This window comes from Mustela erminea, chromosome 20 (assembly GCF_009829155.1).
Source record: "Mustela erminea isolate mMusErm1 chromosome 20, mMusErm1.Pri, whole genome shotgun sequence".
Lineage (NCBI taxonomy): Eukaryota > Metazoa > Chordata > Mammalia > Carnivora > Mustelidae > Mustela > Mustela erminea.
This window is the reverse complement of record NC_045633.1, coordinates 31717797-31742018: the sequence shown is the minus strand read 5'-3', so window position 1 is coordinate 31742018 and position 24222 is coordinate 31717797. Positions and strand designations below refer to the sequence as shown.

Sequence of the window (24222 nt, the reverse complement as noted above, 5' to 3'; positions counted from 1 at the left end):
CACTTATTTGCCCACAGGCCTTATCTGCTGTTGGGCTAGCCACAGTGGCTCCCTCTAAGGTCATGGACCCCACTTTTATCAGCCCTCTGATGTCTACTCCTAACCGCATGTCACTATGGTTTTCCTGACCCCAGTCAGCCCTCCTCCTCTGCTACCTGCTGTGCTGTCCCTCCTCCCTGCCCTTAGCTTGCCCAGCCTGGCGGGAGGAGGGGGGCAGACGCTCGTATCACTGTTCCCGGCGAACGGACTTTCCGGCTTATCCCCCCCAATCCTGCGCCAGTGCCCCACTGACTTCTTCCACCTGGGATGGACACACACCAAAGGCTGACCTCCACTTAATGGGCCACCATCTTCTTGATAATTAAGTCCACGTTCACCCCGAGCCTTGAAGTCAAACCCCAGAGGGAGACAAAAAACAACTCGCCCTGGCACATCCCCGGGTCCCCCATCTACACACAGCAAACATCGGCAGCACCGCTGGTAGGTACGATTAACGCCTCCTACCAAGTGGTTAGCCACTCAGATCCACCCCAGCGTCTGACCGCCGGATCTGTACGAAGCCCAGTCCCATCCAGTACCTGGTGTCATCTTCAACCAATTCACTGTGTCACCTCCCACATTGGCACCAGGAACCTCATACTATCCCTTTCTGGCCCTGGTACCGCTGTGTGGAAACTCTTCCTCTCCTGTCACAGGCCCTAGTCGGGTCTGTGCGCCTAACGACACAATTCCTGGCTTGTGATCAAGGTGTATACACCCGCGTCACCCCGCAGTCAGTCAGACACACGCCCGTCTCTTACCTAATCTTTCAGTCCTTCTGGGGAGCGACGCTCCACTATCTGGAGACCTCCTAGGGGCCCCTGATGCTCCCCGGCCACCATTCCCCTGCTCGTGAGCCTGCTGGCCGCGTCAGGAGCTGTCCTCGGTGCCACCGGTGTCGGGATGTCACAGGTTCGGTGTTCGGTACCCGGGGCTAGCTCAACAACTCACAGCGGGGTTTTTCTGCCCTTACTCAGTCAGCCCTGGCCCTGTAGCGCCAACTCGATTCGCTGGCCTCAGTGGTCCTCCAAAACAGGCGTGGGCTCAGCTTGCTCATGGCTGTGCAAGGGGGACTCTGCCTCTCCTTACAGGAGGAGTGTCGTTCCTATGCTAGATTGGGGGTGGCCCAAGAAAACCTGACCCAGTCCCAGGATGGAGTAACTCACCGGTGGGAAGCACTCCAGCGGACTTGCTGGGATTCCCTCTCACAGTGGGTCCCTTGTTTCGCCCCCATCTTGTGCTCCCCCTCACAGGAGCCTTCTGTCCTTGCATATTTAATGCCTTTATTAGGCTTATCACTGCCAATATCAGACTCCACTTACCCCTTACTCACCACGGCCCCTTGGAAAACAAAGATGATTCCCTCTAATCTAGGGGTTTAAAGGGGCATCAAAGCAGGGAATGATAAGCGCGTTCTAACGCGCTTGACCAATCCCGCAGGGGAATCTCAGTCCCGGCCCCAGGGCCATTCTGGGTTTTCTCTCCTGCCTCACCTGCTGCGAGAGCAAAAGTGCCACAGATACAGAAGTACAAGTTTATAAACTACCCCCTTTGTTTGTGCTCAGGGCTCAGACCTCTGGAGGATCACTGTCCTCTGAGCCTGCCAGCGTTAAATAAACCTATCCTCCAAGATCTCCGAGTGCTGCTTGGGGCGATCCCTCCCAGGTTCCGTCACACAGGAACTACAAAACACTCATGAAAGAAACTGAAGACACAAAAAGATGGGAAAATACTCCATGCTCATGGATTGGAAGAATAAACATTGTTAAAACAACTATGCTGCCCAGAGCAATGTATACTTTCAACACCATCCCAGTCAAAATACCAATGGCATTTTTCAAAATGATGGAACAATCAATCTTTAAATTTGTATGGAACCAGAAAAGACCCTGAATTTCCAAGAAAATGTTGAAAGGAAAAAAAAAAAGGCAAAGCTGGGGACAACACGTTGCCTGACTTCATGCTTTACTACAAAGCTGTGATCACCGAGACAGCATGGTACTGGCACAAAAACAGACATATAGACCAGTGGAACAGAGTCTTTGACAGAATAGAAACCTTTGACAAAGCAGGGAAAAAATATTGAATGGAAAAAAGATAGTCTGTTCAATACACGGTGCTGGGAAAATTGAACAGCTAAATACAGAAGAATGAAACTAAACCATTCTTTTATACCATACACAAAGATGAACTCGAAATGTATGAAAGACCTCAATGTGAGACAGGAATCCATCAGAATCCTAGAGGAGAACATGGGCAGTAATCTCCTCAACATTAGCCACAGCAACTTCTTTCAAGACAGGTCTCCAAAGACAAAGGAAACAAAAGCGAAAATGAACTTTTGGGACTTCATCAAGATCAAAAGCTTCTGCACAGCAAAGGAAACAGTCAACAAAACAAAAAAGAAACCCACAGAATGGGAGAAGATATTCGCAAGTGACACTACTAAGGGCTGATAACCAAGATCTATAAAAAACTCAAACTCAACACCCAAAAAAGAGTCAAGAAATGGGCAGAAGACATGAGCAGACACTCTTCCAAAGAAGACATACAAATGGCTAACAGACACATGAAAAAGTGAACATCATCATTGGCCATTAGGGAAATTCAAACCAAAACCACATTGAGATACCACCTTATGCCAGTTAGAATGGCAAAAATCGACAAGGCAACAAATATTGGAGAAGTTGTGGAGAAAGGGCAACCCTCTGACACTGTTGGTGGAAATGCAAGTTGGAGCAGTCACTTTGGAAAACCGTATCGAGGTTCCTCAAAAAATTAAAAATAGAGCTACCGTATGACCCAACAATTGCACTACAAGGTATTTACCCCAGATACAGATGTAGTGAAAATAAGGGCCATCTGTACCCCAATGTTCATAGCAGCAATGGCCAAAATAGCCAAAATGTGGAAAGAGCTGAGTTGCCCTTCAGCAGACAAATGGATAAAGAAAATGTGGTCCATAAACACAACAGAGGATTACTCAGCCATCACAAAAGATGAATCCCCAGCTTTTGCATCAACTTGGATGGGACTGGAGGAGATTATGCTGAGTGAAATAAGTCAAACAGAGGAAGTCAATTATCATATGGTTTCACTTATTCGTGGCACATAAGGAGTAACATGGAGAATGTTAGGAGAAGGAAAAATGAAGTGGGAGAAATTGGAGGGGGAGACAAACCATGAGAGACTGCGGACCCTGGGAAACAAATGGAGAGTTTTAGAAGGGAGGGGGATGGGGAGATGGGTGAGCCTGGTGATGGGTATTAAGGAGGGCACGGACTGCACGGAGCACTGGGTGTTATACGCAAACAATGAATCATGGAACACTACATCAAAAACTAATGATGGGGCGCCTGGGTGGCTCAGTGGGTTAAAGCTTCTGCCTTCGGCTCAGGTCATGATCCCAGGGTCCTGGGATCGAGCCCTGCGTCAGACTTTCTGCTCTGCAGGGAACCTGCTTCCCTTCCTCTCTCTCTGCCTGCCTTTCTGTCTGCTTGTGATCTCTGTCAAATAAAACCTTAAAAAAAAAAAAAAAAACTAATGCTATGCGGTATGGTGACTAATGTAACACAATAAAAAAATAAGTAAAAATGAGCAAAAAGATTTCAATAAACATTTCTTAAAAGAAGATACAGATGGTCAACAAGCACATGAAAAGATGCTCAACATTACTTATGAGGGAAATGCAAATTCAGGCAATGAGATACTACATCATAACCACTAGGAGATGGGAAAAAGGAGAAAGACAATAACCAGTGTCGTCAAGAATGCGGAGAAACCAGGGCCCTCATACATTGCTGCAGGGACTTCAAATGACGCAAGTACTTTGGAAAACAGTTTAGTAGTTTCTCAAAACACTAAACATAGAAGGACCATATGACCCAAATATTTCATTCTTGGGTACATCTCAAGAGAATTAAAAACATGTACACAGAAAAATTTGTACATGAATGTCCAGAGCAGCATTACATACAGCAGCCAAAACGTAGAAACAACCTTACGGCAGCAACCTAAGTGCCCACTGGTAGGTGAATGGGTAAAACTATACGGTATACACGTACGGTATACGGTACACACACACGACAGAACCTTACTCCACTTTTATTAAAGAGATCTGTGACAACACGGATGGACCTAGAGAGTATCATGCTAAGTGAAATATCGGACAGGCAAATACAAACAATGATAGAATTTTACTTATATGGGGAATTTAAAAAACAAAACAAACGAACAAAAGAAGCAGAAACAAAGCCATAAATACAGAGAACTGGGAGCTGGCAGAGCGGTGGTGGGACATGCGACATGGATACAAGGGAGAGAGGTACAGGCTTTCCAGCTGGGAAGTGAGGAAGTCACAGCATGAAAGGTACAGCACAGGGAACACAGGCAGTGGGACTGTGACGGCATTATGTGGTGAGTGACGATCACTACGCTTACGGTGAGCACGGCGTGATGTATAAAGTTATCACACAGACTTACAGAATCACTGTGTGGTACACCTGAAACTAAAGGGACTTTGTATGTCAACTATACTCCAATCAAAAGAAGAAAAAAAAACCACCCAAATATCCATCAGATGGCAAATAGATAAATAAATTGTGGCATAGCCATACAACAGAATATTATTTGGCCGTGGGAACGTATGAGGTACTGGGGTGCCCGAGTGGCTCAGTCAATTAAGCGTCTGCCTTTGGCTCAGGTCATGATCTCAGGGTCCTGTGATGGAGCCTGTGTCGGGCTCTCTGCTCAGTGGGGAGCCTGCTTTCCCTTTCCTCTGCCCCCGCACCCGTCGCCCAGCTCATGTTCTCTTCCTAATTTTAGAGAAAATGAAAAAGGTATGAGATACTGATAAATGCTAAAACATGGATGAACCTTGAAAACGTCGCGCTGAGTGAATGAAAGCAGCCGCACGAGGTCACACAGTGTACGATTTCACTACATGAACGTCTGGAATAGGCAAATCCAGAGACAGGAAGTAATGAGTGATTCTGCCTACGGCTGAGCGATAGGGAAGGTGAGTTTTTAAAGTGTTCACTTGAAAACACGTAACAACACATCAAACTTGTGATTTCTAGGATGTTATCACTTAAAATGAGACTCTATTTAAAAAGTAAATTAGGGCGCCTGGGTGGCTCAGTTGGTTAAATGACTGCCTTTGGCTCAGGGCATGATCCTGGAGTCCCGGGATCGAGTCCCGTATTGGGCTCCCTGCTCAGCAAGGAGTCTGCTTCTCCCTCTGACCTCTCCCTTCTCATGCTCTCTCTCAAGTAAATAAAATCTTAAGGAAAAAAAAAAGAAAGAAAATTAACAAAAGAAACCCCTACCCCTTAGATTATAAGACAGGTAGTGATCTGAAAGTTAAAAAAAAAAAAAAAAATCCAAGAAGGTCGTATAAAAATCTTTAAATCTGGTAAACAGAATACCAGATGCAAGTAAGGGCCCCCAAATGTATAGATTTCTTCATTCAATCTCTGGTTTTATCATCAGCTTCAATCTGATTTTTCTATTTTTAGTTGGCAGATAAACTGTGAAGAAAATGAGTTCCCCTTAACGACAGCAGATGCTCAGTGAAAGACTTGTTTGACCCGAGACAGAAGTCTGAAGGAGGCAGGAGGCCACAGGCTGCTTCTCTAGGAACCCGCGGTGGAGGAGGGACGTGGCGCGGGACACCGACACCCACGCTCGCGGCACTTTACCTTCGGTGCGCCTCTTCTTGGAGCGGGGGTAGCCCTGAGGGCTGGCCTCTGCCGTGCTCTCCACAGGGCTGAGGGAGTGGCAGTAGGTGGTGACGGGCCCCCACGGACAGTCAAGGGACTGGGACACACGCTGCAGACTCTTTCCCAGGTAGGACAGTCTAAGGAAGGGGTGGGGTGAACAGGCTGAGTAGCTCGCGGGCCCTCAACGATCCCTACTTCCCTGATCCGCATCACCGCCCACCCACCCGCCAACTTACAGCAGCTGCTTGTCCTGATGGAAGAGTCGGGGGGAAAACTCGGAGAGGAGCTCCAGGAATGCCAGGTTTGGGGGCTGACCGGAGGAGCCAGCCGGAGGAGGCTCAGACAAGGAGAATCTGATGCCTTCCCTTGGTTGAGCAGAACCAGTTTAGGAAGATGGTCCCTCTTCCCTTCTCTCCCAGGGCTGAACCATCCTGTCCGAGGGCCCCTTCCCCAGCCCCGGTTTGTTTCCCAGAGGACCCCCACTGGCCAGACGGCTCCCCTTCGACACCCTTATTCCTCCCTCCCAGACCGGGCTTGAAGCTCTCCCTGCACACAGCCGCTGGCTCAGCCCTCCTAGAAAGATCCAAGGACCCTGACCTCCAACCTTCCTTACTTGTGTAGCGCGACCACCAGGTCACGGTTCTGTAGCTGCTGGGGTCCAAAGCTCAAGGCAAACCTTCGGGCGAGGTCACGCATCTCACTGAAGGCCGGAAGCTCATTCAGGCCCTGGGGCCCCTGCTCCTGCAGCAGTTCCGTGTACAACTGTGTCCAGGAAAACACGGTACATTTGGGAAAAGAAGCAACAAAGTGGAAACAGAAAAGTACAGCATTCCCTTCTCGGCCCAGAAGTTCTAAAGGGCTTGGGATGTCATTTGCTACTTTTACTCTTTCCTCCCACAACCCTCTGCGGTAGAGAGCGCCTTCACCCTTGCTCTATAGCAGTACAAACGTCTGGAGTAACTGAAGGGACTAAGAGACCACAGACTAAAAGAAAATTAGGAATTTCTATCATTTTACTGTTGGTGCTCCTATGTCCCAATAGCTGAATTTCTGTGGAGTTTGGGTAGAAACTGCCCATCAGCGAGAACTTTCCACAGACCTACTAGTTAGGAAGGAGACTATCAAGTAGAGTCAAAGTAAATCAGAAGTTCCTGTTCGTAAGGATCTGACATCCTACATGGCTGAGGGCGAGCGGACAGTTGGCGGGCCACGGGGAGGGCAAGTATCATCGGTCTGAGGTGCTCCAAGCACCAAGCAGAAGGGCGTACCTGCTTGAGGCTCAGCAGCAGGATTCGGGAACAATGACTGCGGTCAATCTGCCTTGCTCTGGTTAATGTTTCCTTGATAATGTCACCATAGTCATTGTAGAACTGAGGGACAGGAAATGGAGAAGAGCATGTTTGACCATAAGACAAGACTTCCCGTTCTATTTCTTCTCATCATGTGTCCTTCCTGAAGCACTTTACGTCAGGAAACATGAGTTTGAAGTATAAGACAACTTGGACTGGACCTGCTCTCCAGCCAGCAGGCCCGGGCCCAAAGACATCAGAGTGTAGACAAACAATAAAGGAAGAAACTCTGCCCTGAGACTGTATCTTGGGGAAGAAGCGTAATAAGCTTGCCAGTGTCTGCTCTCTTTGCGGCACTGAAGCCTTCACTGTCTGCCTTTCCCCCACTAGAACAGAAGCTCCTCTACTCTGCGTTGCTCAGTGCTGTGTCCTTAGTGCCTAGAATGGTATCTGGCCAGAGTAGGTACTCAAAATATACATAAAAAATAAGCAGAAATCCTTACAATGGTGAGTCAAGGAAACTGAGGTACACCAGCTAGATATCTTGTAAGGGTCGATCCTTCTTCCAATGTTTTTTTTTTTCCAATTGTTTTTTAAAGGTTTTTTTTTTTTTTTTTTTTTAAATTTATTTGACAGAGAGCACAAGTAGGCAGAAAGGCAGGCAGAGAGAGGGGGGAAGCAGGCTCCCCGCCGAGCAGAGAGCCTGATGCGGGGCTCGATCCCAGGACCTTGGGATCATGACCTGAGCTGAAGGCAGAGGCTTAGTCCACTGAGCCACCCAGGTGCTCCTGTTTGTTTTTTTTTTTTTTTTTCCTTCTTGTATTATACCCCAGTTTATGGAGACTGCATTCACAGGAGGAAAAAAGGTTCCGGATATGAAGAATAAGATTTTCTTCCAATAAATTTAATCCAAACAGCTTTCTTCCCACGCTCACTCACTACTGATTCTTCTACATCCCTTTATTCCAAGCTCTTGTTGCCTTCTTCCTCCTCCCACTCTCCTTCACGCCTGGCTTCGAGCCTGGCAGCATCACCTTCCCCATCCTCCTTCCCAGAGTGCTCCAGGGTCTGAAGTCCCCGTGCTCAGCCTGAAGTCGGTCCGCCACACCTTGTTGTAGTGTTTGAAGACATCCGAGGCCGCATCCATCTCCAGGACCCCATAGAGCAAGAGCTTGCAGAACCCGGCCAGGAGGCGGCGCCGCTGGTGCAGCTGCTCTATGTGCACATGATCCTCCTGGGAATGGCCTGGCTCACAGCGAACGCAGAGTGGAGATATCAGAACCACAGATTTAGGACTCTTGCCCTTAAATGCCTGAGGCAGGCCCAAGCCCCACACCCCTTCCTGAGCCCCAGGTATAGAGTCCTTGTACCGCTGCCCAGTTCTCCGGGCTGGATGAAGACGTGGTCCATGAGAAAGCTGGCTAGCTCCGACTGGAGAGTGGCTTCAGGAAAAAAGACAAGGGGTCTAAGGAAATCGCGACCCCCTAAGATCATCTGAGGGCTGAAGACGAGAAGTAGATCACTTAGTAGGACAAAAGCCTGTTGGGGAAAAAAGAATGCTTAGAAAAGATAGGATATTAATCAAGACAGAACTTACACAGCTCATTTCCCCTTGGAACAAGGCTTCCTCAAACCACAGGGAGAGTCATGCCTCCTTGGTCCCCCTCGAGTACCTGCTCCTGGATGTCAGAATCCACATCTGAGAGGCAGCTCTGGCAGAGTTCACAGAAGGCCACCACCCTCCCCTTCAAACTCAGCAGCTGCTTCTGTGGAGACAGTGCTTATGCAGGAGGAACAGAGACACAGGCTGCTTGCTTCCCATCCCCCCTACTCAGACTCACACTTACCTGGGAGGCATCTGATTCAGAAAGGTGGGTTAGTGTCCAGAGAATGGAAAAATAGACAAGAGTCAAGGCTGGCAGGATCACCTGTAACAACCAAACATTACCAAGTGGACGATCAGGAGAGTGAGCAGCAGATAGGGAGGGAGGGAGAGATAGGCAAAACACACGAAAAAGTGAAGAGAAACAAAAGCAGCGAAGAGAGAAAATGAGATTAGGGGACACCGGGTTCCTTCTCTGGGGAGTAAAGGCACGGATTCTGGACAACCGTCAGAGAATTCTATCTTGGACAAGCACGCCACTGCTCCCTTAGTTATCTGTCATCTCCTAGAATCCCTCGACTTTATCCTTTACTCCCAGGAAACCAGAGAGGCGGCTGCTTCCAGGTCCTGCACAGTACAGGTGCCCCTCTAGGGCGGAACAGAAGGAACGACACGCGCCCGACTCTCCTCTCGCGTCTACTCCGCAGCCCCGGGACTGGAGCTGCCTGGGCCCGCCCGGAACACAGAGCCCTCAAGGACTCGCCCTGGGCTCATCTGGGACTCGTCTACTTGCCTGGTGAGGAACCTCTCCTGTGTCCACGGCCTTCCGGAGGAGCCGGTAGCACGGCTCATAGAGCTCCCAGCGACTCAGGTCATGGGCGCTTTGGGGAAGAGGGGGCAACGTTACACAGGAACAGCACTGCTGGCATCAGCGCCACGGCAGCAGCAGGGACAGGAGAAGGGACCGGCGAGCGGCTCACTTGTAGAAGGCAGAGAGGCGCTTCAGAGTGGCTGCCAGGCTGTACACCTCGTCCTCGTCTAGGAAGGGTGACTGAGGATGTAAGAAGATCCACGATGGGATTTTGCCAAGAATTCACACACCCACGTTCCCCATCTCGTGGCTTTCTCTGACCCAAATTTGGGGGGTCCCGTCTCTCAGCCCCAGGCCCTACCTGCAGGAGCTCTTCAAGTTCCTGCTGGAAGCGGTCAGTCAGCAGGTCCACCAGCTGGCTGCGGGCAAAGTCCACCCGGCCGAAGAAGGTGAACTCGGGGTTACAGAGCAGATAGAGGGCATGAGCCCCTGCCTCGAGCACCGCAGGCTCCGCGTGCTTCACCACCACTTCCTGGAGTTGCTGTAAGAACAGCTCCAGATGCTGACGGAGAGAGAGGTCAGAGAAGGTAGCGCGGTGGGGGAGCCGGTGGGGGGGGGCAGTCTTCCGGGGTGGGGGAGCGCTGGGGGCGATTAAAAAACAAATCCGATTGAAAGCATTAAACTTCAAGGATAAGATGCCTATGAAAGGGAAGGCTTATGGACTTTTCTGGAACCCAGGTTCTGGAGAAGAACCAGATCTTGGCGGTAGAACCTCTGGCCCTAGCAAGGAAGCAGCACGGTCTGTGAACGGCAGTTTCTTCTCTCCTCACCTTCTCCAAGCGCCTGGTACAGTAGATGTTGAGGTCAAAGTGGTTGAGAAGCTGGAGCAGGGGGGCAACCTTCTCCGCGTCAGCCGAGAACTGCAGGGATGGAGAGGGAGAGGGAGCGCTGTCTCCGAGCTCCCGTGTGAGCCCCGCTCCCAGGCCGTTCACAGTGGGGCGGCTCTACCTTGGCCAGGAGCTGCGGGAGCAGGGGGATGAGGTGCTCGGTGAGCTTCACCTTGTCGTCGGCTTGGGTCTTCCGTTCTTTGGGGGTTAAGCCCTGGAATTAGACATTTGAGGGGTAGAGGGAAAGATGTAGAAAAATAGCGAGTCCAGAGAGTGTGGACGTGTAATCCTCTTCCTTATGATCTCATCTGCTCAGGAAGGGGGAATTCATTTGGCAGCTCCTTCAGATCTCTTTTTTTTTCCTAGAAATGGAAACCTCTGAGGGGCAGAGAAGGGGCACGCAAACCCAGCACTGGAGGATAAAGATGGACAACGCTTATCTGGTTTTAATCTTGCTCACCAACCCACCCACCCTTCCTGCCATACCTTCCTCCCAGTGAGCCGCCCCACGGGCGGGTGACCCTCGGAAGCTTGCCGAACGCTGGACACAAGGATTTCTATCAGCGTGCTCTCCTGCACGTCGCCCAAGTCTGGGTTGGCAGGAGGATGAAAGAACCACAAATTAGCCGCCCGCCATCTCCAAGTCACTCCAACTCCCCCACTGCCCACGACGCCTCTGCCTTTAGAAGACTCCCAGTTTCCTACTAGGAGGTGACAGGCCCCCTCCTCCAGCGGTCACACGGCACGCACTCTGGTCCTTCTCCAGCAGCAGGCTTGTCAGACTCTCCCAGTCCTTCAGCTGAGCCCCTGCACAGTCCCACAGGCTGTCTACCAAGTAGGCAGCGTGGTCATGGAGCTGTGGAAGAAAATATATGGTTTTTTTTTCGTTTTTAAAATTTTATTTAAATTCAGTTAACATATAGTGTATCATTAGTTTCAGAGATAGAGCTCAGTGGTTCGTCAGTTGGATAGACGCTCATGACCTCACGTGCCCTCCTCAAAGCCCATCACGCAGTGACCCCATCCCCCCAACCATCTCCCCTCCAGCAACCCTCAGTTTGTTTCCTCCAGTTAAGAGTCTCTCATGGTTTGCCTCCCTCTCTGATGTCGTCTTATTCTCCCTCCCTCCCCCTAGGCGCCTCTGTTTCGTTTCTTAAATTCCACATATGAGAGAAATCATAGAATCCTCTTTCTCCGGCTAACTGACTTTGCTTAGTTAGCATAGTACCTTCCAGTTCCACCCACATCATGGCAAGTAAGATTTCATTTGAAAAAGGTACATGTTAAGTTACTGAAGCCACATTAGAAAATTCCGGTAAATACTGATAAACCGCGTCTTTCCTTCCTGCAGCGCCAGCTCCCATTCTCTGCCACCAGCAGGTCTCCCGCACCACAGCCAAGTAACTCCCTCCCATACATCACCTCGCTCTCCACAAAGAAGGACAGCAGAAGGTGGAAAAAAGTCCTCTGGGCGCGCGGACTTCGGCGTCGCTGTCTCCCACCCTCGGCTCTAGTCTCGCACTCAGGGTAGAAGAGCCTGGCAGAACGAGTGTGGGGAGAAGGCCACGCATGGGAGCAAATGAGGAGGGGACTCATCACAACGGAGCACAGGAAGAGTCTGGGGAGACGTGTGAGGGAAAGAGGGAAAGACCCAGGGAAAGCCTCGACGCGTTGAGGAGGGGACGGCGACACCAGAAGAAACGTTAACGGGTATGGTGGGTGGTCCCCGGGAACAGCAGCAGCAGACGTAGGAGCGGAAACAGGACCGCGTCACAGGAACAAACGAGAGGCCCCTACTCACTTCCAGTACAGAAACTCCCCCGCAGCAGACGCCAGGGCCCGGTGAGAGGCATACACCACAGGGTAGATGCCCTCACAGTCCGCATCTGTGAGCACGCCTTCCATGTTCCTGCCAAGACAAGAGTAAAAACAGCTGAACAGGAACGTTGTCCTCCAGCACAACTAGGGCTAGAAATAAAGAGGCAAAGGAGGATTTGGGAACAATCCCAAAGAGAAGCCAAAAAGAAAAAAAAAAAGCACCGAGGATGAGCTGACCAACAGCTTTTCAACGACGAGTGGAAGACAAAACAGCATCGAGAGTTAGAGATGACAGGAAATGTTCCTGGAGATCCCGCAACTCAGGAAAGACCCCCGGCTCTCAACTGGTACATAAAGAAGTGTCAACTTATGAGAGATGGAGGGACAGGACTCGGGGTCTGTCTGGTGTTGGGAAGGTCAGACTCGGAGACGCAGGGCTCGCCGTCCCCCAGGACTCACTTGAGGATAATTGTTAGTAACTTGACGGCCTCTACTGCCACATCATACTCTCGGTCCATGACCATGGAAACCATCCGGTCCTGCAGGGAGAGAGCACAGCGCTCAGCACCGGATTGTACCCATCCCCCAAGCTCACGCTCTCACTTGAGATTCCTAAAGAGAAGGCGCGGAGGCAGGTAGCTACAGACACCAAGAGTGACAGGAAGGGAAAGAGGAGGTGGGGAAACGGGAACCACGAGAGTGAGCCAAGCACAAGAGCGCGGCCCAGTCGCACCTTGAAGCGGCTGGTGAAGAGCTCCAGGCGGGCCGTCAGGTCGCGGCTGCTGTACAGCGCTTTCAGAGCCTTCAGGCACTTCAGGCGGACTTCTCGATGCTGTTGAGGACAATGGAACCAGGACTGACTATTCTCTACTCAACCCCCACTGGGCCTTCTTCCCCCTCTGGCAGATGACTCCTTCTGGGCCTTGGTGTCCTGCGTGTCGAGGACTTTGGGATGAGTCAGAGCTAACAAACAGACGGATCACGGCAGAATCTGACAATCGTAACGAAGAGGACCTTGGGCTACCACCCTAGCACTCGTCTTACCAATCCATTTCTTGCTTTTCCTAGCTTTCTCGCTTTTTCCTAGGGAAAGTCTTTCCCTACTCCGGTCTGGAGGTGTTCAATCTCCTGGATGCTGCCTTCTCTCTTCTGCCTTATCCCACCTTCCCCAATACTGGGCAGCTTTGAACTCCGCAGCCTTCCTTGATGGGCTGACCACTAGTGAAGCTTTCAAACGGCAAAACCAGGAAAAGCTGCAGCATCTTAGGGCAGGAATGAGGGGCAGGGGAGCGGGAGAAAAGAGACTTCAACACGCACCTTATCATGCAGGGTCCAGCCAATATATTTCAAATAGCTGTCCGTGAGGAAAGATGTGCTGTAGCTTTGCATCCAAGACCCAATCTCCTCGATGCAGATCGCACGGATCTCAGGAAGGACATCCCTAGGCGCAGAAAGGGAAACTGACCCCTTAGCACCTTCTCTCCAAACTCACTTCCTGTCCGTCCACACATCTTCCTGCCGCAGAAGAATCTATTTTCTTCACTGAAATACCCTGCCCCACGCCTTTCATCCCCTCCTCCCAACAGAAGTACATTAAAATGAAACATTTTCTTTCTGTAGTACTACATAAAATTATTGAGCGTATCCTCCTCAGCGCTTTTAAAACTGATTTTGGGAGTTAATATAACTGTTGGCCAAACTTCCACTCGAAGAAAGCATTAAAATCTGCTGAAGGGTTCTGGAAAGGCAGAGGTTGAAATCTAGTTAAGAGGGAGGGAAAAAACATGGATGCTATTTTTAACTTGACTCCACCCGTTCTTTTAAACAGTGTAAAACTCCCCTGCCTTTAGCACAGCGACACAGCGGGCTGGGTAGGGAAAGATGTGCCAAGCTGCCCCGCCTCAGGTGAGCGCAGCCTTTTGGCTCTTTGCCCTTGTCCTCTCAGGTCTCCAGCCCCAGGAAGATGGGGATGGGAAGGTCTTCTGCAAAGCTGGAGCAGAGGAATATCAACAATACCTTACTCTTCTATCTTCGCTCCCAAAAGAGCTTTTAGGAGTCTTTGTAGTTGGGGATGAACTAAACCTTACTCATTTAAAACATCTGTTGTCAGAGTTTTTGCTCCTGTTGCATTAGTGCCAGGACATCCCAAATAACCAGGGTCAGGATGGGGGTCTTGTTCCTTTTACAGATTCTATAACCAAGGACCAGCTGCTTCAAGGAGAGGAGCTGATTCACTCACCTGTACCGATGCACAAAGACACCCCTGAAGAGAGCATTCATCATCCCCTCAATCTCCTCTTGATGCTCTTGGAGCTGGAGGACAGGGAGGAACAGGCCACAAGAGTAAACTATGACTTCCATCTATTTCCTATTTATTACAGGACACCCTCTGAACCGCTGAAAGCCTTCTAATTCTAGAAGAAAGTATGTGGTCAACTAATGTCTCAGAGGTTTTTTGGGTTTTTGTAAAAATTAGTATCTCCTCTGGGTCTGGTTATTCTGGCTATCTTTGGCTATTTAGAGGCGCTAGCTGGTAGTTATACACATCTTTGACTAACAACAACTGAGAAAATGAAATTTTAATAAATGGAGTTTGACAGAAAAAGTAGAACTAGCAAAAAAAGGGACGGAAGAAATTAGACCAGTGGTCTTCAACTGGGAGCCCCTCGGGGGACATTTAGCAACTTCTGAAAACACTTTCAGTGGTTACTCCTGGGAGGGGGTACTACTGCCACCTAGCGGATAGAGGCCGGGGATGCTGTTAAACATCTGGCCGCACAACCCCCGCATCAATAGTGCCATTGTTGAGAAATCCTGGATTAGATGAATGATAGGTATCAAGGAAGCAGAATTACAAGAACAACAAGGAAACAGAATTATAAGAAAACATTCTTTAAGACAACTGATCCTACCTCTTCAATAAATCAACATACTGGGAGGAAAATGGGGGAGGCAGCAGTTCCATGTAAGATTAAGAGATTTAAGAAATACAAAAAATACGGTGCATAATCCTTAATTAAATACTGGTTGGAGATGATCAACTAAAAAAGGCATTTTGCAGACACATAAGGAAATTTAAATATGGACTGGGATTAGAAAATTATTAAAAAATAATTATTAGTATTTTTGAATGTAAAAATGGTACTGAGATAATGCGGGGATAGTTTTTAGGTGACTTTAAAAAAAATATTTTCTAGAGTACATATTTTAAGTCTTTAGGTGTAAATACCAGTATGTCCATAATTTACTATACCAAAAAAACCAGATGAAACAAATACAAAGAAATATTAGTTGTTAAATCTACATAATTTGTATATAGTGTTCACTCTACCAGTGTCTCCGCTTCTCGGAATGTTTGGAAATTTTCATATTGAAAAGAAAAGGAAGGGGCACCTGGATGGCTCAGTCGGCAAGTGGCTAGCTCTTGATTTGGCTGAGGTCAGGATCTCAGGGTCCTCGGACAGAGCCTTATGTCAGGCTCTGTGCTCAGCACGGAGTCTGCTGGAGGATTCTCTCTCTCTTTCTCCCTCTGCTCCCCCACCTCCCTGCTCCAGGACACACTCTCTCTCAAATAACAAGAAAAGGACCTGGTTGGCTCAGTCAGTTAAGTGGTTAAGTATCTGCCTTCATCTCAGGTCGTGATCCCAGGATCCTGGGATCCAGCCCCACATCAGGGTCCCTGCTCTGTGGGGCACCTGCTTCTCCCTCTCCCACTGCCACTGCTCCTTCTGCTTGTGCGCTCACTTGCTCGCACACTCTGTCAAATAAATAAAATCTTTAAAAACAAACAAATAAGTAACAAACCATAAGAGACTCAATCTCACAAAACAAACTGAGGGTTGCCAGTGGGAAGGGGATAGGAAGAGGATGGTTGGGTTATGGACATTTGGGGAGGGTTATGTGTTATGGTGAGTGCTGTGAGATGTGTAGGCCTGACAATTCACAGACCTGTACCCCTGGGGCTAATAATGTATGTTAATAAAAAGTAAAAAATAAAGTTAAAAACAAATAAATAAAAATTAAAAATGAAGAAAAGGAAAAAGAGGGTAGACGGAAGGAGGAAAGATGTGTCATCAGCACCAATTTCTATAGAAGTTTGGAAAAAGGCGATTGGGAAAAGGCCACTGAGCACAGGGATTAGGAAGTTACTGGTTTAGAGAGAACAATTTCACAGAAAATCCAGGTACCAAAAAAGGATTCAGATGGAAATGAAGGAAGTAAGGAAATGCTAAAAAGGAAGGTCAGAGATGGAGTAGTTCATAAAGAAGAAGGATCAAGGGCCTACACACAGTTATACATGAAGAGCAGAAAACAGTGGGTAGGGAGAGATTAAAAACCAAAACCCGAGGGTGCCTGGGTGACTCAGTCAGTTGGGCAGCTGCCTTCAGCTCAGGTCATGATCTCCGGGTGGGGGGCTGGACTCCCTACTCAGCTCCCTTCCCTACTTTGCCCCCTCTCCCTCTCAAATACATAAATAAAATCTTTCGGGGCGCCTGGGTGGCTCAGTGGATTAAGCCACTGCCTTCAGCTCAGGTCATGATCTCAGGGTCCTGGGATCGAGCCCCGAATCGGGCTCTCTGCTCAGCAGGGAGCCTGCTTCCCCCCACTCCTTCTGCCGGCCTCTCTGCCTACTTGTGATCTCTGTCAAATAAATAAATAAATTTTAAAAGAAAAGAAAGTGATAACTTTATAAATAAATAAATAAAATCTTTTTTAAAGCTTTTAAAAAATAGAGAAAAAATAAAAACCAGAAGAGAAATGATAATCGACGAGATAAGAGCCTAGACAAATCAAATAAAGATTTACGGTGGTAGACTCAATATAAGGCCCAAGACAAACTCCCCCCCCTTTTTTTAAAAAGATCTTTTAAATTTATTTGACAGAGAGAAAGAGACACAGTGAGACGGAACTCAAGCGGGGGTGGGGGGGTTGGGAGAGGAAGAAGCAGGCTCCTCGACCAGGGAGCCTGAGGATGTGGGGCTCAATCCAGGACCCTGGGATCATGACCTGAGCCCAAGGCAGACGCTTAACGACTCACCCCGGCCTGAGACAACGTCACCTACACAAGGTTTAAGATCATACAGACACTGAAAATAGTAAAAGAGAGTGAGGAAAGGTTTACCACGGGAGAGACCTTGGTGAGGGGTGGGAAAGCAGTTGGTGCCGTGAAACATGGGGAGTCCTCCTAACCCCATGCCTGCGGAGTTTCAGACACTATGGGAGAGTAGGGGGCGGAAATCAGGGTCTCATGACATATATAGCTGTCTGAAGATTTGATCAATATAACAGATTTTGTTAGGGCTTATGTGCTCCAGTGGTCTTTAAGTCTGAAAGGGAACAAAGCAAATAGCTACTCTACACCAGACCAGGCAACTCACTCACCATCTCATGTAATCTTCATAAAATGGCCAAATTATCTCCTTTTTAAAGAAAAGGAAACAGAAGCTTAGAGATTACATAAGGCCATGGAACAGGTAGCTAATTGGAACAGAACTGAAACCCAGGAGTGACTGAAAGGCCTACTGCTTTCCAGTCCTTCAACAGCTGACCCTCCTTGTCAGTGTCTGGTCTTTAGTACTCCTGGGGTGACCTGCAGACTGTACACTTGACTAGGTCAAAAATTAACTCCCTGAGTAAGATGCAAGTGCAACACTTAAACATATTTGTGATAATGAATGCAGACAATGGAAACTAAGCAAAAGTGGAATTATAAAGAACTCTAAAATTTACTCTAAATTAGAAATAATTCATTGAGCTCACATTCCTGAAACAAGATAAGCACACAATGACCTCTGACAGGGTGGGTGTATTAAGACTGTTGGACTCCACTGTTCATGACCTGGAAGGTCATGACGCCTCTGGCTTACCCAAGAGAAGTGCTCGGGCACTGCTAAGATGGGCTACAGCAGCAGTAGATGGAAACGGGAGAAAGGGAGGGACGAGGCAGGAAACACTTCTTACTTCTTTGCGTTTCTCCAGCAGGCTCTCCAGCCGCTCAGGTGCTCTCTGTCCTGGCCCCTTATTTCGTTCAGCCTCATACTGTCGCTGATTATTATCTTTGTGCAGACTCAGCTGAAGGGCAACTCTTACCAGGGAGGTCATTAGCTTCATGGCTTTGAGCCAGGAAAAACAAGAAAAGGGAATTATTACTTAGGTCAGAGGAGCGAGGATAGGTTCAAAAAAGAAAGAAAAAAAAGCTTCTTGTGGTTTCAGTGGGAAGAGGAGGAGAAAGCAGGAAGTGGGGCAGTTGGGGGAAACTTACCATGGCTGCTGCCACCACTGCAACCAAAAGACAGAACAGAAAGAAAAAGATTAGAAAAGAAGAAGAGGGCGCCTGTGTGGCTCAGTGGGTTAAGCCTCTGCCTTCAGCTCAGGTCATGATCTCAAGGTCCTGGGATCATGCCCTGAATCTGGCTCTCTGCTCAGCAAGGAGCCTGCTTCCCCATCTCTCTCTGCCTCTCTGCCTACTTGTGATCTCTCTCTGTCAAATAAACAAATAAAATCTTAAAAAAAAAAAAGAGGAAAAAAAAAACAAAAAGAAAAAAAGGAAGGGCAGTAAAAAATGAAAAGCTAGCGGAGTGACCCTAACATCTGGAGCGGACTTTTTTCCTCCCTCTTTTGGGCTTCCTTTAATCCTCAGCATATTCCCTGCAGGTGAGCTATGAGAAACAAGTTAAGGCTGAAAATGGTCACTGTAATCTACCCTTTCCTGTAATACCACTAGTGAGAAACTTGATAGAAGTTCAGGTAAGAAGCCTGCCCTTTAAGCAAAGAGCTCAGACAGAGGTAAGAAGGAAGATGCAGGACCGAAGAACAGAGGAAATTCCCCAGAGAACATTTATAGAATAAAAGTGAGTGCTCACCTGCCAGGGTGCTGGTGTGACGGAAGGCACGGACCTGGGAGTCTGACAGTCCAGTGAGCAGGGAGATGAGGTTGTCCATTGGGAAGCCGTCATAGAGAAGGCTATACTGGCACTGAAAGACCAAGGTCTTCACAAATTCACAGAAGCTGCCCTGGAACTTCTTCCAGGATGGACCTGGTGCTGTCAGCGGATAGTCTCCTGAGTCCTACAGGATTTATGGGAAGGATGAGAAAAGTATTATCAAGTCTATGAAACCACAGGGACTTGGGATGTCAAAACCCAATAGCAGAGTAAAAATGTATCTCTGGTACACCTCATTTCCTGCTATTCTCAACTCTAGATGCTTATTCAGATAACATCTATGGGTCCCTTTTGCCCCTAAGAAATTAAACTCCTTCCAAAAGCTATCCTATTTCCCAAAATCAGAAAAAAGGAAATAATGGGCCTTGGATTTTGAAACAAGAGTGGCAAGAGGATTCTGGTTGTCCTTCTCCACCTCGTTAAACTGTTCTGTCAGGTGCCGGATGATCTCGGAGTTGGACATCTTCTTGAACATCTCGGGGGTCACATTGCCTGAGGAATGGAGGAAATGAGGTACTTAAGAGAAAAATAACAGGACACTGTGACCATATGCATATACACCTAAGATGAGCTATGGAATACGCTGAAAAAAACCTTAGGTGGGGAATCAGAAGACCTGAATCCTCATCATAAATCTGTTACCAGCCAACTGTGTTATCTGCTATAAAGCAAGGTCTCTAGAAAATCCAAAGGAATCAAACAACAGAAAGCAATGGAAAGCTATGGTTTAAAAAAAATCCAAACAGGGGCATCCAGTTGGCTCAGTCAGTAAAGCATATGACTCTTGATCTCAGGATAGTGAGTTCAAGCCCCACGGTGGGTGTGGAGCCTACTTTAAAAAGAAAAACAACAACAACAACAAAGCAATAAAGCTACACCAATTCTGGATTCTTATAATGCAACCTGCCTGAGATCGTCTTGCCCCAGTAAATTAGGTCATGACCTCTGGGGATCTGGGGCCCATAGCTTCAGTGGCGAAATACAGAAGGAAATGGCTAAGGAAATAACGAATAGTAAAAGATTATTTCATCTAGAGAAAGAAAGACTAAAAAATGTCTAAGGTCTATTTTCATATTTGTGAATATCATCTTCATTGTGTTAGTGTGATTAGTTATTTTTCCCCAACGGGTCTTAGCTCCAAGCCAACATAGTTCCCTAACTGGATCACTTACCTATTTATCTATCAACAACATAGTCAGATCAGTGAAACTTTTCTAATGCTTTACTTTCTCCCTTTATTTAGAAAACAATTAGTCTTACTCATCTAAATGTAGCAAAAGTTTCATGACGTAGGAGTAAAGGGCTAGGGAGTACAAGGGGTAGGAGTTTCCTCACCTTTACAGCCACAAGATCGGATGAAAAAGTTAATGAGCTCCAGGAATCCTGCATCCTGGTCTTGCTTGTAGCTATCCAGCCATTCGTCCACCAAAGACTAGGAAAACAAGATGGATTATTTCTATTTCTGGCAATATGACAGACTGAAAATGTTATAGGATTGTCCCCACTGAAACAGATAAACTTCTGATCAAAATATTAGAAACATCTTCTAAAAGGTATTGCTGAACTGGAATGAAAAGGAGAATCCCATATAGATAAAAAAATGAGGTGAAGGTAGCAATCGTGGGAGATAAGGAAGCCGATTTTTGCTCTGAGGGTTCTATTAAACGCTGGCCATTCTGACTTTCTGTCCAGATAGCTGCATGGAACATAGAGCATGAAAGATAGAGCTTTTGGGTTTTCAAGAAGAGAGCTCCAAAAAGAGGTTTCTGTAATAAAGCTAAGTGCTAGAAAAAGTCACATCATGGAAACAGGAATGGGAAACAAACCTACAGGCTAAAAGGGGGCATCAAGAAAACTAGCTTGTTATGACTAGTGGAGGGGGGAAAAAGAACTCTCCCTTGAGAACTCATAACCATAAGCCATCTCTCAGGTCTGGATTTGTAGTCCAGATCCACACTATCTAATGATCAGAATACTCTCAATCAGAGAATTTAATTCCAAGTGATTCTGGAATGTTCCCAGTCAACTACAGAAGCAAATGCAGATTCTTCCCTTAAAAGCCCACCTGTAACCCAGGGCCCAAAGAATTCCAACATATAGAGCTCCAAGAAAAATGAGCAGCTCACAGTGAAGCTGTAAGGAAATAAGGCACTGAAAATCAGAATTATCAGGGAAAAAATGGAATTACATTCACAGACTTCAAACATTTAAAATTATTACAGATTATAAACCATGCTACAAATAAATAAATAAGTAAATAAAATCTTAAAAAAAACCCCACTTTTATTTCACAGAGAGAGAGATCACAAGCAGGCAGAGAGGCAGGCAAAGAGAAGGAAGCAGGCTCCCCGCTGAGCAGAGCGCCCAATGCGGGGCTCCATCCCAGGACCCTGAGACTCTGACCTGAGTCAAAGGCAGAGGCTTAACCCTCTGAGTCACCCAGGTGCCCCCTGATAGAACTATTAAGAGACATGGAGAATAGAGTGGGAAGTTCTAATTTGATGTCTAATTGAATTGTGGATGATGCTGGAATGCCAAAGAGGCACTATCTGAAAAGAATTTTCCAGTCATTGAAAGACACCAATCTTCAGAGCCTAGAAGCAACAGATTTCAAACATGACAAATAAAAAGGACATTTACACCTTTAAGCATTCCATAAAACGTTAGAATACAAAAGCAAAGTCTCAAAAACAAGGCAAAAAGGGATCACTTAAAAAGTATTTGCATGTAACACAAATAAAACAATTTACAAATTAGATCTGTACAAATACATCTGCCCATAGTCATATATGGCTCTTAAAACTAAATCAAATAAAAATAAAAAATCCAGTTCTCGGTCATACCAGTCACTTTTGAAGTACTCAATAGCCACATGTGGCTAGTGGCTACTGTACTAAAAGATAATGCATAACATTTTCATCATTACAAAATGTTGTTTTAATGCTAACTTAGACTGACAGCTGACTTTCAGCAGCAATAAGGGAAGTTAGAAGGCAGTGGAATAATCTTTTCAATGTGCTGAGAGAGAAAAATGTCACCTTAGAATTCTCTACCCTTTCAAGACCTTTTAATAACCTTTCAAGAATAAAAGATACTTCATAACAAGCAAACAAAAAAAATGAGTTAATAAACCCTACCTAAAGGATATTTTAAAGGATAAACTTTGAACAAGTGAGTGAATTTGTATGTAAGATTTGAGAAGCAATGATAAGCCAAATGATAAACATGTAAGTAAATACAAACACTGTATAAAAGAGCAACATCTAATTTTTTGGAAGAAGAAAAATAGATATAACTAAAACATTACAACACTATGAAAACTGGAAGGGGAAATTAGAAAAGTGTTCTTTGGTCCTTATAGAAGACAGAAATCCAGGGGGACCTGTGTGTCTCAGTTGGTTAAGCATCTGCCTTTGGCTCAGGTCATGGTCCCAGGGTCCTGGGATTGGGATTGAGCTTCTGTCGGGCTCCCTGCTCAGTGGGGATTCTGCTTCTCCCTCTCCTTCTGCCCATCCATGTCCACTCATGTTTGCTCACTCTCTTTCTCAATAAATAAAATCTTTTAAAAAAAGACAGAAATCCAAAAGCAAGCAAAGAGAGGAAAAAAAGAAACAGAAAAGATAATATAAAGTGATGGGGTGCCTGTGTGGCTCAGTCATTAAGCCTCTGCCTTCAGCTCAGGTCATGATCCTGGGGGGGTCCTGGGATTGAGCCCCACATCGGGCTCCCTGCTGGGTGGGAAGCCTGCTTCTCCCTCTCTCACTCCCCCTGCTTGTGTTCCTTCTCTCTCTGTGCCTCTGTCAAATAAAAAAGTCTTAAAAAAAAGATAATACAAAGTGGAAGTATAAAATGGTAGAAATAGATTCATATGTATCAATAGTGACAATAAATGTAAATGAATAAAACTCTCTTGTTAAAGAAGAGATTAACAGAATGGATTAAAGAACAGAATCTAGATATAAACTACATGCAGAAGACAGACTCCAGACATACATAGGAAGACTGAAGGTAAAAAGATAAAAGGAGGGGCACCTGGCTGACTCACTCAGTAGAGCATGGGACTCTTGATCTCAGGGTTGTGAATTCAAGCCCCGGTGGGGTGGAGAAGGTACTTAAAAATAAAGTCTTAGAGGGGAAAAAAAGGATAGGAAAAGGTATTAGGCAAACAATAACTAAAAAACAAAGCTAATGCAGATGTAATAAACCAACAATTTTTTGTCTTAAAATATAAAAAGTAGTGATATATAACAAAGATTCAATTTACTAAGGCAACAAATGCTCAAAATACTTAAGGCAAAGACAGGCATGAATACAAAAGCAGTAACTAAAAAGATCATCTTTATGGATTTTTTCTTTTTCTTTTTAAATTTTATTTATTTTTTTGACAGAGAGAGACACAGCGAGAGAGGGAACAGAAGCAGGGGGAGTGGGAGAGGGAGAAGCAGGCTTCCTGCTGAGCAGGGAGCCCGATTCGGGGCTTGATCCCAGGACCCTGGAATCATGACCCGAGCCGAAGGCAGACACTTAATGACTGAGCCACCCAGGCGCCCCTCTTTATGGATTTTTTTAAAAAAAGATTTCATTTATTTATTTGACAGCGATCACAAGTAGGCAGAGAGTTGGGGTGCGGGGAAGCAGGCTCCCTGCTGAGCGGAGAGCCCAATGTGGGCTTGATCCCTGGCCCTGGGATCATGACACGAGCTGAAGGCAGACACTGAAAAATCCACTGAACCACTCAGGCACCCCCTCTTTGTGGATTTTAATACATCTCTCTGCAATTGACATACCAGACCAAAACCAAACAAAAAACCCAAAAACCTCGTATAAATATCAAAGCTGTATCACATTTAACACTTTTGATCTCACCCAAGAGAACACTCTATCCAGCAACTGGAGAACACACACCTTCTTTGAGCATATGTGAAATAGTTTTGGAAATGAACTGAATGCTAAGTCATAAAGCTAGTGTCCGGGTGCCTGGGTGGCTCAATGGGTTAAGCCTCTGCCTTCAGCTCGGGTCATGATCTCAGGGTCCTGGGATTGAGCCCCACATCAGGCTCTCTGCTCAGCAGGGAGCCTGCTTCCTGCGCCGCCCCCCCCCCCCCCGCCAG

At 46.9% G+C, this 24222-nt stretch overlaps 1 protein-coding gene across 6 annotated transcripts in view; it reads right to left on the bottom strand.

Annotated features, from left to right (window-relative positions):
• The window catches only part of STAG3 (stromal antigen 3), a 38436-nt gene that overhangs the window by 10104 nt on the left and 4110 nt on the right, over positions 1 to 24222 (bottom strand). For 4 of the 6 annotated variants that reach the window (XR_004281766.1, XM_032327384.1, XM_032327386.1 and 1 more), the window contains exons 5-29: positions 20447 to 20543; positions 19527 to 19603; positions 19031 to 19235; positions 18129 to 18280; positions 14407 to 14480; positions 13485 to 13608; positions 12901 to 12999; positions 12627 to 12706; positions 12151 to 12258; positions 11772 to 11886; positions 11055 to 11205; positions 10836 to 10939; positions 10471 to 10563; positions 10293 to 10382; positions 9824 to 10024; positions 9632 to 9702; positions 9445 to 9532; positions 8896 to 8976; positions 8722 to 8814; positions 8419 to 8587; positions 8157 to 8293; positions 7028 to 7129; positions 6373 to 6521; positions 5996 to 6124; positions 5739 to 5896 (exon numbers count right to left, since the gene is read on the bottom strand). Coding sequence is in view for 5 of the 6 variants with exons in the window: in XM_032327384.1 (XP_032183275.1) it covers positions 5739 to 5896; positions 5996 to 6124; positions 6373 to 6521; positions 7028 to 7129; positions 8157 to 8293; positions 8419 to 8587; positions 8722 to 8814; positions 8896 to 8976; positions 9445 to 9532; positions 9632 to 9702; positions 9824 to 10024; positions 10293 to 10382; positions 10471 to 10563; positions 10836 to 10939; positions 11055 to 11205; positions 11772 to 11886; positions 12151 to 12258; positions 12627 to 12706; positions 12901 to 12999; positions 13485 to 13608; positions 14407 to 14480; positions 18129 to 18280; positions 19031 to 19235; positions 19527 to 19603; positions 20447 to 20543 (2947 nt within the window). In the remaining variant the exon portion in view is untranslated. The remainder of the gene's footprint in view (positions 1 to 5738; positions 5897 to 5995; positions 6125 to 6372; positions 6522 to 7027; positions 7130 to 8156; positions 8294 to 8418; positions 8588 to 8721; positions 8815 to 8895; positions 8977 to 9444; positions 9533 to 9631; positions 9703 to 9823; positions 10025 to 10292; positions 10383 to 10470; positions 10564 to 10835; positions 10940 to 11054; positions 11206 to 11771; positions 11887 to 12150; positions 12259 to 12626; positions 12707 to 12900; positions 13000 to 13484; positions 13609 to 14406; positions 14481 to 18128; positions 18281 to 19030; positions 19236 to 19526; positions 19604 to 20446; positions 20544 to 24222) is intronic. The other 2 variants (XM_032327388.1, XM_032327389.1) reach the window with 1 other exon arrangement.